Here is a 16561-nt window from a genome sequence, read left to right as displayed (position 1 = left end):
TGTACTTTTAAACAAAACAATTCAAAACGAAAGAAAACAGACTGCTCTGTCTCCTGTCCTGGCTATATTTGACATATTCAATAATCAGGCTACTTTTGCCGTTTCTTTGTGACGTTTTTCATGAACGCGTCATCACCTCTCAATAGTTAATATTGTTATTTGGTGTTCAGTTTATTCAGGTTTTCAAATGTTATTTTAAAAAAATATTATTTTTTTTCCCCTGTGGCTGTGTTTGCATTAATACTGATCTTTCACAAGGCGCCGCATCTCACTGTGCACGCTTGCCACTTCACTACTGTCAGCAGCAAGTAGCTTCATACTTTTCAGTTTAGGATACAGGAACATTGCAAGTCTGTGTAAACGATGAATTTCGAACTTGTCCTGGAGGATAGTTTTGTAGATGTGTTCCTAAAAAATGCATTTATTTTTACATTTGCACGTGACCGTTTTGAACCCGTATTTAGACCCGTGTCCGACCCGACCCGCACCCGTATCCGACACAGTTGGATATTTTTCACCCGTTTGAGCAAAATTTGCGGGTCACCCGTCGGGTACCCGAACCCATGCAGGACTGGATCAGGCCACAAAGAAGTCTTCTATGGATTGAAGTATGAAAATTCAGATGCTTATGATTTAAGACACATATTTGACTTACTTTATATAACCTGAGAATAATCAAAATAAGCTAATAGATCTCTAGAAATACGCACAATAAAACAACATGAACGTAGATAAACAGTAATACATAGATTGTTTATTTTTGTCACATGTTTGTCTTGTACTTAATAATCACAAACACATGCTTGTCTACAATTCACACACAATTAAACAGTAGAAACTTAGATGGGCAGACATGAAGCTGCACATTTGCAGGAATTTATTGGACAGTACTGCAAGTACTATTGGGTATCATATTTGTATTTTTAGAAGTTTGTGGCAGGCTTTAGAAAGTAATGTAAAAAGTAATTGGTTATATGAAATGAAAACACACTAGAGACTAAAATAAACAGCACATTGTAAATTCACGACTCACCTTGATTGGATTTGAACATAGTTAAACCTTTAAATTATCTTAATTAAACAATTAACTTTGCCAGCCCTATCATACTAAATATAAATTAAACAAAATATAATTAAATCAACTATAAAATGCATTCAAATTGAACAATGAAAACTAAATTGCATGTACATTTTCACATTTACTCATTTATCCAAAATTTAGTATACTGTAAAAATAAGTAATCATCATAGGGAGGCAATAACATGAGAAGTGCTAATAATATGAATTGTCAAACATTATCTAGAATAGTACAGGCTAGAGCAAGTAAGGAATTAAGAAATAGCGAAAGCAAAGAAGATCTTTTTTTTTTTTAAAGAGTCAGCTGGATGCAGTGAAGTGCTCAAAATAAATTTGAAAGGACAAAATAAAGACTTTTACGATTATTTTTTCACAATTAGGCATTTTGTTCCAACAACTATAGGTCTTAATGAATTTATCAGTTTACCAATACGTGCAGTCTTTTGAAACCGAATGCTTTAAATATGAACTCTTCTCTCTTAAGTAACCATTATAATATACCCAAGGTATTATAGATGTTTAGATGATTCCAGCTTCACTGAAGTGATACAACTGTTCTGTAAATCAAATAACTAAAATAAACTTAACTACTTAAGTTTACTAAATGTATTTATCCAAACTCTCTAAAGCATCCTGTTTTGAGTATTTTCTCCATTCATCTGGTATCACACCACTCCCTGCAAATGTTTTCATGTAGTATTTTTCCAGATCTTTCTGGAATCTGCAGACAAACCACTTCCAGTAGGGCAGTTCAGAGAGGTCAGATGTGATGCTCCAGTCTGCATAAACTCCTCCTGCTGTCCTGTAATCTTTCCAGGGGACTTTATCTTCTGACCCAATAGGATAAAAATATAGATTGCTGTTTCCTACTGCTGATGTGCAGATATGAGTAGACAAGTTACATGTATTGTCGTAATGAATTCCACTCAGTCCAATACTACGATGGAAAGCAACACTGTGATCTCCATGATGGTTTTCTATGGTGTTGGTGCAGACTGTTTTACAGAACGGACACTGAACCCAACAACACTGACAGAAGTGATCAATCAGAATCTCATCTGGCCTGAACGTATAGTCCAGCTTTACTAGAAATGCCTCTGTGTTGAATTTACTGTAGATATCAGACATTATAGCAGGAAGTTCCTCTCTTATCACATCTTCTAGGAGGTTGCAATTATCAGCACCACTATGTTTCACTCCACTGAGATCTTTTTCAGAGAAGATCAGCACATCTGAGAGCTGTTGTGTGAAACTCTTCACCCATAATCCAACATCTCCTCTGTTCACTTGAACTTGTTCAGTAGATTCATGTGCTGCTTTTATGATCTTCTGCTGCAAGAGTTTAATGTTCTCCTTCATCTTGTGTAAAACACTGACATTGAACTTATCAGTGATATACTGACTGACTTCATCTCTGATGAAACTCTTGAAGTGATCTCTGGGATTATAAATGTAGTTCATGTATTTGTGACAATCCTCCTCTTCTGCCAGTGTCTTCAGGATGTGTTTCTCCAGTTTTGATCTGTTTCCATTCAGTGATGAACAGTTTTTCATTATTTCATCTGTCAGATCTCTGGCAGTCTTCTTGTAGACACTCTGCTCAATGGGCTCTTTAAGTTTCTGACAGATGATCTCTCCAAAAATGGCAGCTGATGTTGCTCCATGACAGTATTTCTGGAAAATACTATAGTACTCTGCTCTCTTTTTCTCAACATATATTTCTGGATCATTGGCATCTCTAAACATTTTGTGTTGGTCAGTGATCATCTGCTCTGCTCTGTTACAGATGGAATGTACCAAATACATGAAGAATTCATTCTTGAACTCATATTCCCCAGATCTTTTCTGATGTTCTGTTACTCTCATCTTGATGTAATCTGTGATTTGTTGAATGCAGCTGATGTTGTATCCCATCTTTGAAATGTTAAATGACTGAATCATTTTGTCTGTCTGCTGAGCAACATCTGTGATGAAATTTCTTATTTTATCTTCTGGAGATAATGTTTGAGTGTATCTAGATGAGTTGATTACAGACTCTTTGAACTCCTTTTTGAAAAGAACATATTGAGTATAACTTGGCACAGAAAAAATATCCTTGCTCTCCATCCAATGGCCTACAGGAGCACTTTCATAGATGTCACTGAGGAAGTGTTTCACATCTCCCATTATGTCATTGTCTTTTATTGGATGAGTGTCTCTGATGATCTTCTTCACACTGTGTTTCCAGAACAAATCGAATTCTTTCTTCAGTGTTTCTTCGTCATTTGTTTTGTCTTTGAGTTTTAAGGCAAGTTCTTTGCTCTTTTCAAAGAGAGTGTTTTCATGATGTGTCTTCTGAGCATCAATCATTTTCTTCAGGTCTCGCTGTTGAAGAATCTCGTTTAATTTCTTCTTTGTTTCTCTCACAATGTTTTCCTGAATCTCTTTGATTTTGATTTCAAATGATGATTTCCACTGAATCAGTATATCTGCATCTGTGTCTTTCTCAAAGAATTCTGACATTGATTTCTCCACTTCTTCACTTGTCTCCTTCAGCTCTGTTTGAAGATCAGTTTCCTCAACCTCATGAATTGCTTCATTTTCTATTTTGTTGTGTAGTTTGTTCTCAATTTCCATCATATCACTGCGAAGCCTCCAGGACCACTTGCTGTATTTTGTCTCCAGTTTCCTGTAGGCTGAAATCTCCAGAGAATTTCTGAAGCTGAAGACAAAACGTTCATTCAGTAAAGCCTCCCAGATATCTTTAATACGGTCTTTTAGGTCTATCAGCATCGTTCCATGTGACTTTGAGGCATGAGACATAATAGTTTTCTTTAGTTCTTGAATATTGTCACAGTAGTTTGGGTTTGGTGGTGCCATTGGTGGGTTTCCCTCCCAAAGATGAGCAAAATACTTCACATCATTCTGAACATCAAATTTAATGACATCACTGAAACATTCTGCATCACAGACTTCATCTTTTGCAGCAAGTTTTGTCATCTTATCCAGTGTCTGCAGCAGTCGTCTCCTTCCCTCCTCATTTTTCTCTCCAGCTGTGACGTCTGAGACATTCTGATGCACAAACACACAGCTGGGATTCAGTTTGACCACCTTCATCCTCATGAAGGCCTGAACAACAATCTGAAGAATGTCCTGCATCTCAGATGGGTTTTCACCGAAAATGTTAATCAAGGTCAAATTTCCAAGACCAACAACAAATGTGGCCAATTCATTGTCATGATGTCTTGTTGAACTTCCAGTCAGTTCTAGAGCACGAAGACCCTCAGTATCAACAACCAGAATATAGTCAAAGTTCATCTGTGTTTTCATCTCGTCTGAGACTTTGACCAGCTGCATGAAAGCTCCTCTGGTGCACCTGCCAGCACTGACGGCAAACTGGAGTCCAAACATGGCGTTCAGCATGGTGGATTTACCAGAGCTCTGAATCCCTAAAACTGACAGCACAAAGACTCTCTGGTCTCCCAGTTTCTGGATGAGTTTATCTAGAACAGCAGAGATCCAGATCACAGGAACATGAGCAGCATCTCCGTCCATCAGCTCCAGTGGAAATCCAGAGATCATCATCTTTGCTGCAAGACTCGGGAGAGAAGAGAAGTGAACCTGCAGATCTTTCTTGTTCTTCTTCACAGATGAACATGATTCATAGATCTGACCGATCTCCCTCATGATGTGCTCCAAACCAAAAGATGCGACTTGAAGTTCCTCAGATATTCTCTCAAGGTCAGTTTGCTCAACCTTGTCAGGAATTAAAATATTTTTTGAGGTTAGGAAGATTTCAAGCCATTTCAGAAAATACATCTTATTCTCAGCATGACATTGAATTTGTTTAAAAAACAACTGTATAAAAGTTGTGATGTCAGATTCTTGCTGCTGGTGACGGATATTCTTCATCTCGGTTTTCTTTCTACTGATGTCCATTTCTGTCTCATATGCTCGAGGTCGATGTAGTTCTTTGTTCTTCTGACTCCACTGATGCCACAGTTTCCCCTGATGAGGCAGAAATGAGTCTTTGATTTCTGTCCGGTCTTTCTTCTCCAGTAAACTCATCATCTGCTGTGCTGCTTCTCTTCCTCTCTTGCATTCATCCTCATCTTCCTCATCTACTCTGATGTCTGAGTGTTTGGACACATCTTCAAGTCTGAAAGTGGAAGATGATTCTGAGAGACAGTCATTTATAGTTCTTCTGAGTTCTTCAGATACTTCTGACTGATTTCTATCTTTCAGACCAATCTTGTACTTTCCTTTTATCGGCTCGGTTACAGCAGAATCATCTTCAGTAAAAAGACAAATAAATGGCTTTCTGTTCCTGTACAGGTTTTGGATTATTGTTGCACCTTTGTCATTGTTTTGAAGTTGTGGTAGAAGAACAACATTGACTGAGGCCATTTCAGTGAGGATCTGCAGCTGTTTCTCGTGATCTCCTGCATCACCGTGTAGATTACAGAATGTAACACAGGCAGTGAATTTATCCGTGTTTTTCCCAGAGGGGCTAAACCAGGCAATCTCCACTACTCCATCCATCAGGACTCTGGTTCTGCTGCTGCCTGGGCAGTTCCTGTGGAAGAACGTGTTGTGTTTCTCATTGATCAGACTGTTCATCAGCTGAGACTTAGACGAAGACACGGAGCCAAACCTGAAGAAAAACACCATTGGAGTTTCTGTCTTGTAGACCGGGTGGGTTTGACTGATGATCTCATTGTTGGTGTTTCTCATCTTCCAGCTCTTGTTGATTTGTCTAAATGTCCAGAGAGGAAACTCAATCTGTTGTGTGTCTGGATCAGGAACAAGCAGAGGCAGAGCGTACTGACACTGGGAGAGTTTAGTGACCATCAGCTGCTTCAGGAAGCCATCAGCACAATGAAACACAGCCATCTGAACATCCATCGGGTGAATGCGATCAGATTGACTGATTCCTTTGTTAGACAAAGCCATTGCTTTAAAGATATCACCCATATCTGCATATGAGTCATTGTCACTTTGTTTTGTGTGATGCTGTTCATTCTTTTTCTCAACATGAATGTATCTTGCTCTGTAGTTCATCATCAGTAGTTTTTGCATGAAAGTCTGAATCAGCTCCTCTTCAGCACAAGATTCAATGGATTTTAATGAATGTGCGGTTAATTGAAGAAAATCTGCAGTTCTCAGTTTATGATGCCTGCCTTTAAGATGAAGTCTATTAAAGAGATGCTTTGTTTTTCCATCTATTTCTTTTGCGTTGTCTTGTTCCAATCTAGTTTCTTCTTCTAAAGCTGTTACCTGTGAAAGAAACAGACATTTATTTGGCACTTTGTAATGAAGGACATTGTTCACTATGCAGGAATGCAACTTATGATCTTGACAATAATCAATAAATCAGTTTAATTAAGACTAAAAAGCCACATTTTATATTTTGTACATACTGAAAAAAACATAGTGTACTATGTTATACCACATCTTGTCAAAATTGAAGGCTATCGGAAACAAATATATCCAATGGCTCCACTACAGTTCCCAAAGTGAAATTAGCCCACCACCACGTCTCTACAACATGTGGAACGTTTTTATTTCTCCAATGGTATGAAATGATATTGAATCCATATTAATATTTCATATGAATAAATATTGAAATTTAAAAATTTAAAAAACAAACAGTATTATGAAAAGATATTTGGCCATATTGCCAAGGCCTACTGCAAATTGAACTGCTCTGATACACTGAAAATCCTGTATAATAAGCACATGCTCAACAAGTTTGTGCAACAGTAGTGTACTTCACTTAACTAGATGCAGCCCATGCGTCCTGCGGTCATGTAAACACTGCAGTTAAATTCGGTCGTCACTTCACTTTAAATGCTTAATCCTGTTCTGGATGATTATTTTCAATAATAATGTTCAATAAAATATGCGCTTCTAAATAGAAGGGAGTTTTTAACAAAGCTAAATTCCTCCAAATTTGTGTCACTCCGGAAACTTAAGTGTATGTCACATGTAGGCTATGTCCACTATACAACAGTGACTCGTTTTAAATCAGCAACATCACAAAGTGGGGATTTATTGTTTAAGTAACTTAACTTTATAAAATGCATGACACAATGTCACCTTTAATTTTGTCAATTTATGATAAAACTTAAAGCTGCAGTCGGCAAGTCCAGTGGAATGAGCGGACTTCACCAAATTTTTTAATGTTTACAACTCTCATGTCTCTCCCTCACTACCATCGAGCATCTTCCCATCGAGTTTGTGCTTTTCAGTGCGTGTGCACCAGATTTTCTGTGAACGCGCCCGTCTCTTCAGCATCTATCTTTTCAACATGTTTTCTTTTCCTTGGTTGTTTTGGACCTCCTAGCTCTGGTTGTTAACCGAGGAATTGGAAGCTTGTTAGTAGATTTTCTTTCCACCATCATGCTTTTGTACAATCCAACACACGAACTTCAGGCGTGTGCATGTGATGACGTGCACGAGGGGGATGGGTGGGGGTATCTGTGGCCTGTGCATGAACTGTGATTGACAGTCAGATTTCACACAGCCCTGCGCTGATTGGACCAGAAGAACCGGGAGTGGTGGATTTTTGTCAAACAAATAACAGGCTCTAGGTGGAGGTAGAATCGCAGGATTTTTCTAAAACCATCTGATTTATGTTGTTCTGTCAGAGCATAGTTTTGGTTTCAGTGAATATGATCAAAACAATCTTGCCGACTCCAGCTTTAACATAAGTGTTTAATTAAGAGCTAAATCCATTTAATACTGTATTTAAAGTATCTACAGTATATGCAAACAGTTAAAACTTGGATATTTGTGGACCTAATTAGGTCACTTTCCATACCTTACTTTTAGTACATTATTAGTTATACTACAGTTTTGCATCCCAAATTTTTTTTCTAAAACAGAAGATAAAACGTGACAAAGGAACATTTGCTAATCTCACCATTACTTCAGTTTGTATCCTACATAGATGTTAAAAATGTTTAATTTTGACTTGTGCTCATATTCTGTAGTTATATTTCAGCCAGCACATACCTTGTGTGTATCTTTCCCCATGGCTGTGGTGATTTGCTGCGTGTTCTCTTTCATGATTGTGATTCTATCTATTTAAACAAACAAAAGTGGAACACTGAAATATTTGGTTCTCTGAAGTGGTAATTCCTGTGCTTGAATCACAACTCACTTTGGTACTTCCATATTATATTCAAGTGATAACAATGTGTGTATATACAGAAAACAAACTAATTTCTTACCACTTTCTTTTTCACTCTTTTCGAAGTTTCGCCTTATTTCAGTGTAGCGCTGCTGTTTATTCTCATTAAACAGAAGCTCAATCTTGTTCATCAGGTCTCTCATCTCTGATTGGTTGTTCATCATCTTGTTGCAAGAGTGAAATCTTCCTCCACATTTCTCCAGCAGTTGCTCCAGAACAGGGTCTTTTATAGTTTTAGACTTTTCTTCTGTCTCATAGGTGAAGAGAATCATCACAAACTGAAGAACCTTGTCACCAAATGTTCTCTGAAGCCATTCGAGACTCTTCTTATCAGCATCTGTTAACTGACCCTGTCTCACAACAAAGATGAAGGCATGGATTTCATTTTCATTCACTAGTTGATCAATGAGATGACCCACACAGTCCAGGTTAAGTTCAGTCTCATGTCTGGCAGTCATGTTTATCACAGAGACGTGATGTTCTGCTATTTCCCTCGGTAAAGGAATGATCCTGGATGTGTCTGTAGTTTTAAAACGGTACTCTTCTTCTCCAAGTAAAATGTTTTCATGTCGAAACTGGATTGATGCAGAGTTTCCAAATAGTGCAACAGTCAAAGGTGACTTCTTATGACCTGAAGTAAAAAAACAAAAAACAACTTTAAAGGGGTCATGACATGAGAAACCAAATTTGCCTTGATCTTTTGGTATATAAGAGGTCTTTGTACCATTAAAACGTCCTGCAAGTTTCATAGCTTAAGACGTCCTCCCCATTATAAACGAATCATTTATTTAATCAAGCTCTAAATACAGCTCGTTCTGGATTCATGGTAAGAAGTGACGTCACGGTACGAAGTGACGTACCAGCGTTTGCATACGACCGCCTCCGGCACAAGACAACTACACTTTAAGCGCAAGGCAACTACGCTCATTTCGTATCATTGTCGCGCCCGCGCGCCTCACAAGTGTTCAGTCGACGGACAGACAGCGAGTGGGTCTGTGTACATACATGGATATTACGATGCCACGCAGATGTGCTGTTACTGGCTGTGGACAAACAACATCTTTGAATACGCTGCGAAAGATCCAGACGACAGGGAAAAATGGATGCACTTTATTTGTCCCAGTCACGGCAGTGGTAGAGAACATATCCCGAAATGATGCTGGCTTTGCCAGAAAACTGTTGCTCAAAGATAAGTCCGTGCCGACTATTCTGGGCTCAACAACGACGACGCAAACTGTAAGTAATGTATTTAAAACTGTAAACTACTTTTTAAATACGCTGAATCCGCACAGGTTCTGGCTGGGGGCGTTAACAATTGATGCATAGGCACTGACGTTAGCCAATCACAACAGTGGGGGTTAGCACTGAACTCTTTAAGGGGAAACACCCCCAAAACAGACTGTTTGAATCAGAGGATGAGAAACAGGGTGGGAAAAGGTCATAAATCACTACATTTTAAAAGTTTTTTGTAAAAAAAACTATAGTAATACTATAATTGCACCTAAGGGAACATAATAATAAAATAAAATAAACCATGTCATGACCCCTTTAATCTCTACAATAAAATGCACCACAGATTAAGATCAAGGATGACCATCTGAAATTCAGATTCTTATCCGATTAATTTATATTACTTATTTTTGCACATTCATTATAACCCCAGTTTGCAGGAGATCATTGGACAGGATGTGTGAAGTGTGTGATGTTTTTTTTAATCTACTTTTGTAATTTACTTATTTTTATTAGGAATCATTAGATCATAATTAAAATATTTCCAGACTCACCTCTTTCTCTGTCCTGTTGCTCCGTGGAATTCTCTGAACCTTCAAATTCATCACAAATCAGATAGTGTCCACTGTTCATTTGTGCAAATTTCTCTAAATTCTCTTTAAGGTCGGCAGAAGGGCTGTTTTTTGTAAGTTTGTAATGTCTGTTAAAACATTTTTTAATAATTTCCTTTATAACGCCATTGACTCCGGCCGGCTCAACTCTGTCTGACTCTTGTGTCGTGAGCACCATGGTGTATTCATAAACCTTGTTAGAGAAAGACTGGAGCACCTTCTCTACATGCTCTTGATCTTTTGTTGAACACTGATCTTGTTGAAGGACCAGAACGATCACGTGAGGTCCTGGATCAGACAGATACAGACATTTTCTTACTGTCTCAATGATCTGATTGTCTGAGAGATGTGGCTGGAGAAGGTGAGGAGCGTTGATGACTGTCTTGTGCATTTTTCTTTCTGTCTGCACTTGATCTGAAGGAGCTTTACTGTCAAACTTTTCATTCCCTAATATGAGTTTTCCCACACGACTGTTTTCTGCCAAGTTCTTCCCCAGTAGAACAATCCTCAGATCACTCTCTGAAACACACACTGTGTTATGAAGAACCAGTACAAGCAAATTAAATCTACAAAAAGTAGATAAAGAGTTTTATTTAAATACTTACTCATGGGACTCCGGGGTCTTGTGTGAAAAGTCTGAACAACAGCTACAGAGAAAAAAACAACATTACAATTAAGATTTCAACAGACTGTCGGTATACTGTGCTGTATATAAAAGTGCAGAATTTAGTAATGCTAAATGCATTATCTAGTCAAATTACAAAATCAAGTACTTGTAATTAAATTATTAAAAGGATTACAATGTAAAATATATTTTTTTGGTGTACATAAAGATATGGTGGAATCCGCAGCTTGTCTCGTAGATGGTCTGAGCTTCAACCTCGCGTACGAGGAGATTCGTATGCGGTTTGAAGATACGTTGGAATTCCGTTGTGTAAACACATTCCCATTTAAAGGGAATGGGAGATGAGATGATTGTTTTATTGCCAAATTGCCATATTGGTTATAATCCCAAAACACACCCATTACTCATTAAGAGATTAGAGACAACCCTTTTAGGCCATGTGCCGGGCGTGCCGACCAGTTTTCCTGTCGTTAAACTAGCAAAAGTGGATTCGGACACGCCCTAACTGCACTTGCGCCCTGCGCTTTAGACCATGCGCTTAGATCGTTAAAATAGGGCCTCTGGACTTGTACAGCACATTGTGTAAATCTACTGTAATAATTTTAAGACTTCATTAACAAGCATAGGGTATTTAATGTCAATTATAAACATAATTACTGTAAAATGCAGTTATTTTTTATTATTTGTCATGATAATATTACATCTACACTCAAAAAATTAAGTAGCTGCATTTGTAGGTGTAAAGAATATTAATACATTTTTGTAGATCAATTTAAAACAAAGGTCTTCAACCGGGGGTCCGGAATGGTACTACAGGGTGCATGCAAAGTAATGTTTGATCACAAATCTTTTTTTGTAAAACATTTTTTTAATGTGGGTACAAAATCATCTCAAAGTCAAATTTAAATACAAGCACCCTTAAACGAAAGCAAGAGCATCCTTAGTCGATACTATAATAATATCATATTGGCGAAGCAGATTTGGCAAACGCTCCAGCACCTATTTGTGTTTGCGCTCTGGTGAATTTCAAATGTTCTTATTTAGCCTACAACATATTTAAATTAAACAAACGATGAACAGTCATAGTTCATCAAAACTATAATATACTTTTATGATGCTGTCGAATCATTTAATTGACTTACTGTCAGGGAGATTCAAATCTGAACTACTGCCAACTGCAAAACATAAAGCACACACACACACACACACTGAAAAAGCAGTACAAGCAATTTAAATCTATAAACTGTTCTTTTTCATTTAAATACTTTTAGCGCATCCATCCCTGCTCTTGCTCCTATCGAGGCATCTTTCCCCGGTCTTCCGAACACCTGCTGCAGAGACAAAATCATTACAATAAATTTAATATCTTGATTACTGATTGTGGCCCTGTTTGTGTTCAGTGTCCGTTTGCCTTAGTTCACTAGTTAGTCTCCTTGGTTGTTAAAACTGTTCGGTTACTATGTTGATTGTTTGTATATAACATTAGAGTATTCTTTTATTTTCTTTACACAATATTTAGAAAAATTACAAATACAATGGAAATACAGGTATCGCCAAGTACCAACAATGAAAGTATCGGTTTGCACATCCATTACTATTGTGTGTATTTAGTCAAAAATCTGGCTTATGTTTTGCATGAAAAGGTAACTAAAATTAACATAAGTCAGGGTCTGTTCTCAACAGAGTGAGAAACAATGTGTGGCTCAAAGATCCTATTATTTTTGCACTTGTAAGATACGCTGTTATCAGATAATCGTCTATTACGGGTCAAGTACAAAGTGCATTCATATAACAGATGCTGGTTTGCAGAATGGCAGAGAAGACCTGTCTATTTAAAATATATATTGAAGGCACGGCTTGAATACATGATTCATCACCTGTTTGTGGTAATGACAGTGAAAGTTTGCTTGCTTTTTAATCAATTACATTTTCTAAAATTATTTTTAAACACTACAAAAACATTAAAGCACAAAGAGTACATCTAATTTCCATCTTAATATTCTCCATCACACTTTTGATCCATTGACTGTGTGATGGAGGAGTTGCATTCTTACATTAAAACAGAATTGTGAATTGGGGGGGGTGGGGGGGTTTACTTAAAAATTTCTCAAAAAATATTTTGTGAGCCCCTGAAACTCATGCACACCATATCCCCCGGTCTGATACCCCTGATCAGTTTGGTTATTAAATGCAGTTGTCATTCCCATTAATAACCAAACGGTGTGATCAGTTTGGTTATTAAATGCAGTTGTCATTCCCATTAATAACCAAACGGTGTGAACGTGGCTGTATTTTAGCTCTTCAAAACCAGACTGACAGATATTCTGTTGCTAAATGTGGCCAAGATCACATTAAAAAGACCCAAGGTGAATGTTTCATGAAGACTTTGTGCACTCACATCTGCCTTCCCTGTCGGCCATTCTGAAGTCCACTGATGTCGTCAGTGTCTTTATTCAGTGCTGTAGTTCACACCGCCATCTGAGCTTCCTTGGGGGCTGTTTTTTGTCCTGTGGACAATTTAATTCATTTACATTCTTTTCAGCTTTAAAAAATCAGTTGGTTCTGATAAAAATACGAGAAGTGAGAAGACGAGAAGCACATAAATAGTTATTTTGTAATATTAGTGTGACTTCGTCTAATTGGGTAATGTTGTTAATGCTATATTTTCTAAATCTCATAATCATTTGTTAACAAACAAGTATTCGTTATTTCAACACGCTCATTGTATCTGCATTCAATTATTACATTGTTTAAATTTATAAAATTTTAGCTAACTGTGATTTTGTATATGTACATTTCTGAAATACTTAACTTAGACTGTTACCTCTGATAACAGATCACTCTAAATTGTAATATGGACTCATGCACTTTCTGTAAAGCTGTTTTGAAATTATATGTATTGTGAAAAACGCTATACAATTAAACGTGAATTGAATTAAATGTAATTTTATGCTCTGAATAGCGGCTATATTCTGCCCTAAGCGAATTTTGGGCTGTTGGCTGGAAAATGCAGCAAAGAAGACAAGTGGCATGTAAAACTGGTTTAAAGGTGGGGCATGTGAAGTAACTGTAGACATACCAGACATTTGTTCTAACTTACAACTGACATCCAGCCACAGCCTCAAGTCCCTTTCACACTGAGCGTGAAACCAGTTCACAAACCAGTTTGACATTTCTTTCATACAATTTTCATGTACAACATTTCTTGTTAAGAATAACAGAGGTTTATATGTTGATGTTTTACTGAAAACAATAGTTTAGTGTTTGCTTTAGTTGGACTCTTGACACTTTTTAACATTAATTTATTTCTGGCTGCTGTAACGGAGTTTGTAAAGCACATTTGTTGTGGCAAGAAAAAGCCAAGAGTAAGTTAATCAAGTGTTTTTGGCTATATTGTGATGATGCCATAACCATCATGGACTTGTCTGCTTCACTGTTCTCATCAAGTGGCTAATCCTGATTTTATGGGTCTTTTAATTTAATATGTGTTAATTATAGTATCTCTGCGGTTCTACAGTATGAGAGATTCAGCAATGTTTTGGTAATCAGTTATTTTGAAGAACATCTGGTGCATAAAACATTTATCAAGAATCAGAATATTATGGATCTCAACAATGGTGACTCAAAAGTCAAAAGTTTCATGTTGCAAAATACATGCTGGGTGCCAGCATAGTAAAAAAAACTTCCAGCATGCATTGTTGCATTAAATTATGCAGCTAAATGGTCTTACTATTTTCCTTATTTGCTTAACTATCAGTTATCTGCAAGATTTTTAAATTAAAATTATGTTTCTAGTTAAGTTTTTTTTTTTGTGTGTTAAATTCAGTTATTTTTACATTTAGAAATTTTATTTAGTGGGCTCAAATGAAATAAGTTCACAGTAATAATGGCAGTTAAATTAAATTAAACTGCAGTCTGCTAATTTAAGGCAGCCAGTTTCTGCAAATGAAATTAGTTAACTTTTTTCTACAGTAAGGGTTAGCTAACCATAACCCTACTGTATAGTACAGTAAAGAACTGTAAAATTAACAGTAAATTACTGGCAACTTTTTTGGTAATATTTTACCATTCATTTACAGGACATTATTTTACAGTGTGGAGTAATGATGCTGAAAAGTCAGCTTTGCTTCACATGAATAAATCATATGTTAAAAATATTCAAATAGAAAAAAGTTATACTAAACTGGAACATTTCACAATATCACTGTTTTTACTGTTATTTTAATAAATAAATGTAGCCTTGGTGAGCAAAAGAGACTTTCAAAAACATAAAAAAAAATCTATCACGAACACAAAGAGAAGCCTATTGAATTTGACAAGTTGTAGTACTGTATTAATTACAATAGGATTTTGCAAGCAAGGTCATGTCTGAGATTGTCTTCATGTGGCCGCAGGGGTCAGTTTTTTTTACATGATTCCCATTTATTTCCATTATTACACGATTTATAGTATTTGTACAGGCTTTACATTTTTATTTCAATGTTGTATTTAGTAATTTGTTACGTGACAGCATTAAAGTTTCTTAAGGGTCAAGAACATTTTTCTAATGGCACAGCAGACAGCATTTTTTTAAACTAAGTTATCTGCATCTCCTGCACTGCATCAAGCCATTATAGCTGTTCAAATTAATGCAATGCATAGACTAACTAAAAACATAAAAAATAAATCTCTCAATAAGTAAAACTGTCTATATTATGATATACTACACAATATTACAATATTATTTTCAAATAATTTTTTTCAGTTATTATCTTAAATTATTACTCTCCCTTGTTCAATAGGGTACTCTTGTAAGAAAGTAGCAGTGACTGGGACAGACTTTTAAGTATCACATTCGTTTACAAAGATGCCATCTAATCCTGTTTACATTAAACAAGCTGCAAGTTTGAGTTTATGGACCTTTTGCAATGACAGCAACTCTGGGATGAGCTTCAAAGATCCAAACAATCCTAACAATAATCATTTAATATAATTTGCTTTTGTGCTGCAGTTTGCACATTGATAAACACATGAATGAAAACACAAAAGTTTTGGCTCTTAGGCCTTGTTCAGTGATTAATAAAGTAAAAAACAGGAATTTCATAATCATTTAAATTATTGATGTTATCTAAAACACCAAATCAACATAAATTCCTTTAACAGCATCAATTTCAGCATCAAGCATCAATTTACAGTCAAATATTTTTAATTTGGTGTAGCCTACGGTGGCTACATCCAAAAACAACTTTCTGGGTATAAAATGTAATAATTGCAACACATTGTAGTAATATCCCTTACATCTTTTATATAAATACATTTGTTTCGAAATGTTTGGTTCACAACATTAAACGGACAGGCATTTTTCTTTTATAAGGAAAAAACCAAGGTGGTACTACCATTAAAGATAGTGAGTTCATTTATAATTCTAACACTTATATTTCCATAAAACGATCTATAAAATGTATATATATATATATATATATATATATATATATATATTTAAAAAAGAAAGGTGATACCTGTGTTGAAGTGCTGTTTAATCTCTTTTTGAACAAGGGAGAAGTTTCGCTGTGTGTGTACACAGGGTTTTCCTGGCTCAAAATGAGGTGGAGGTGGTAAAATCCTGATCATGTACGCACAGGCAAGTGTACTGCACCTTCAACTGTCAAGATTCTGAGAGGGACCACCCAGAATCAGAATGATATTTATTAACAACAGAAGACACAGCACAAGATTGGAGAGGCGGGAACACAGTCCAAACTAAAGGGCAGGGCACACAACAGGAGAACAGGCTGGTCGGGATGAGTTAGCTCCAGATGCCAAGGCAACAATGGAGTCAAGGCAGTGGCTCAAGAAACCAGAGG

The 16561-nt window shown here is 36.6% G+C and overlaps 1 protein-coding gene across 1 annotated transcript; it reads right to left on the bottom strand.

Annotated features, from left to right (window-relative positions):
• Positions 1 to 739: 739 nt before the first annotated feature.
• Positions 740 to 16397, bottom strand: LOC306999945 (interferon-induced very large GTPase 1-like). The gene is made up of 9 exons (XM_079615084.1): positions 16217 to 16397; positions 13117 to 13225; positions 11984 to 12049; positions 11861 to 11893; positions 10699 to 10740; positions 10037 to 10612; positions 8293 to 8883; positions 8075 to 8142; positions 740 to 6334 (listed from the first exon to the last, which is right to left on the bottom strand). Exons 2-9 carry the CDS (start codon positions 13136 to 13138, stop codon positions 1679 to 1681), a joined length of 6054 nt encoding a protein of 2017 aa, XP_079471210.1. The 5' UTR covers positions 13139 to 13225; positions 16217 to 16397; the 3' UTR covers positions 740 to 1678.
• Positions 16398 to 16561: the final 164 nt, after the last annotated feature.

This window comes from Phoxinus phoxinus, assembly GCF_949152265.1.
Source record: "Phoxinus phoxinus genome assembly, chromosome: 1".
In the NCBI taxonomy this organism is placed as follows: Eukaryota; Metazoa; Chordata; class Actinopteri; order Cypriniformes; family Leuciscidae; genus Phoxinus; species Phoxinus phoxinus.
Note: the sequence above shows the minus strand (reverse complement) of the source record. Positions and strands in the feature narration are given on the sequence as shown.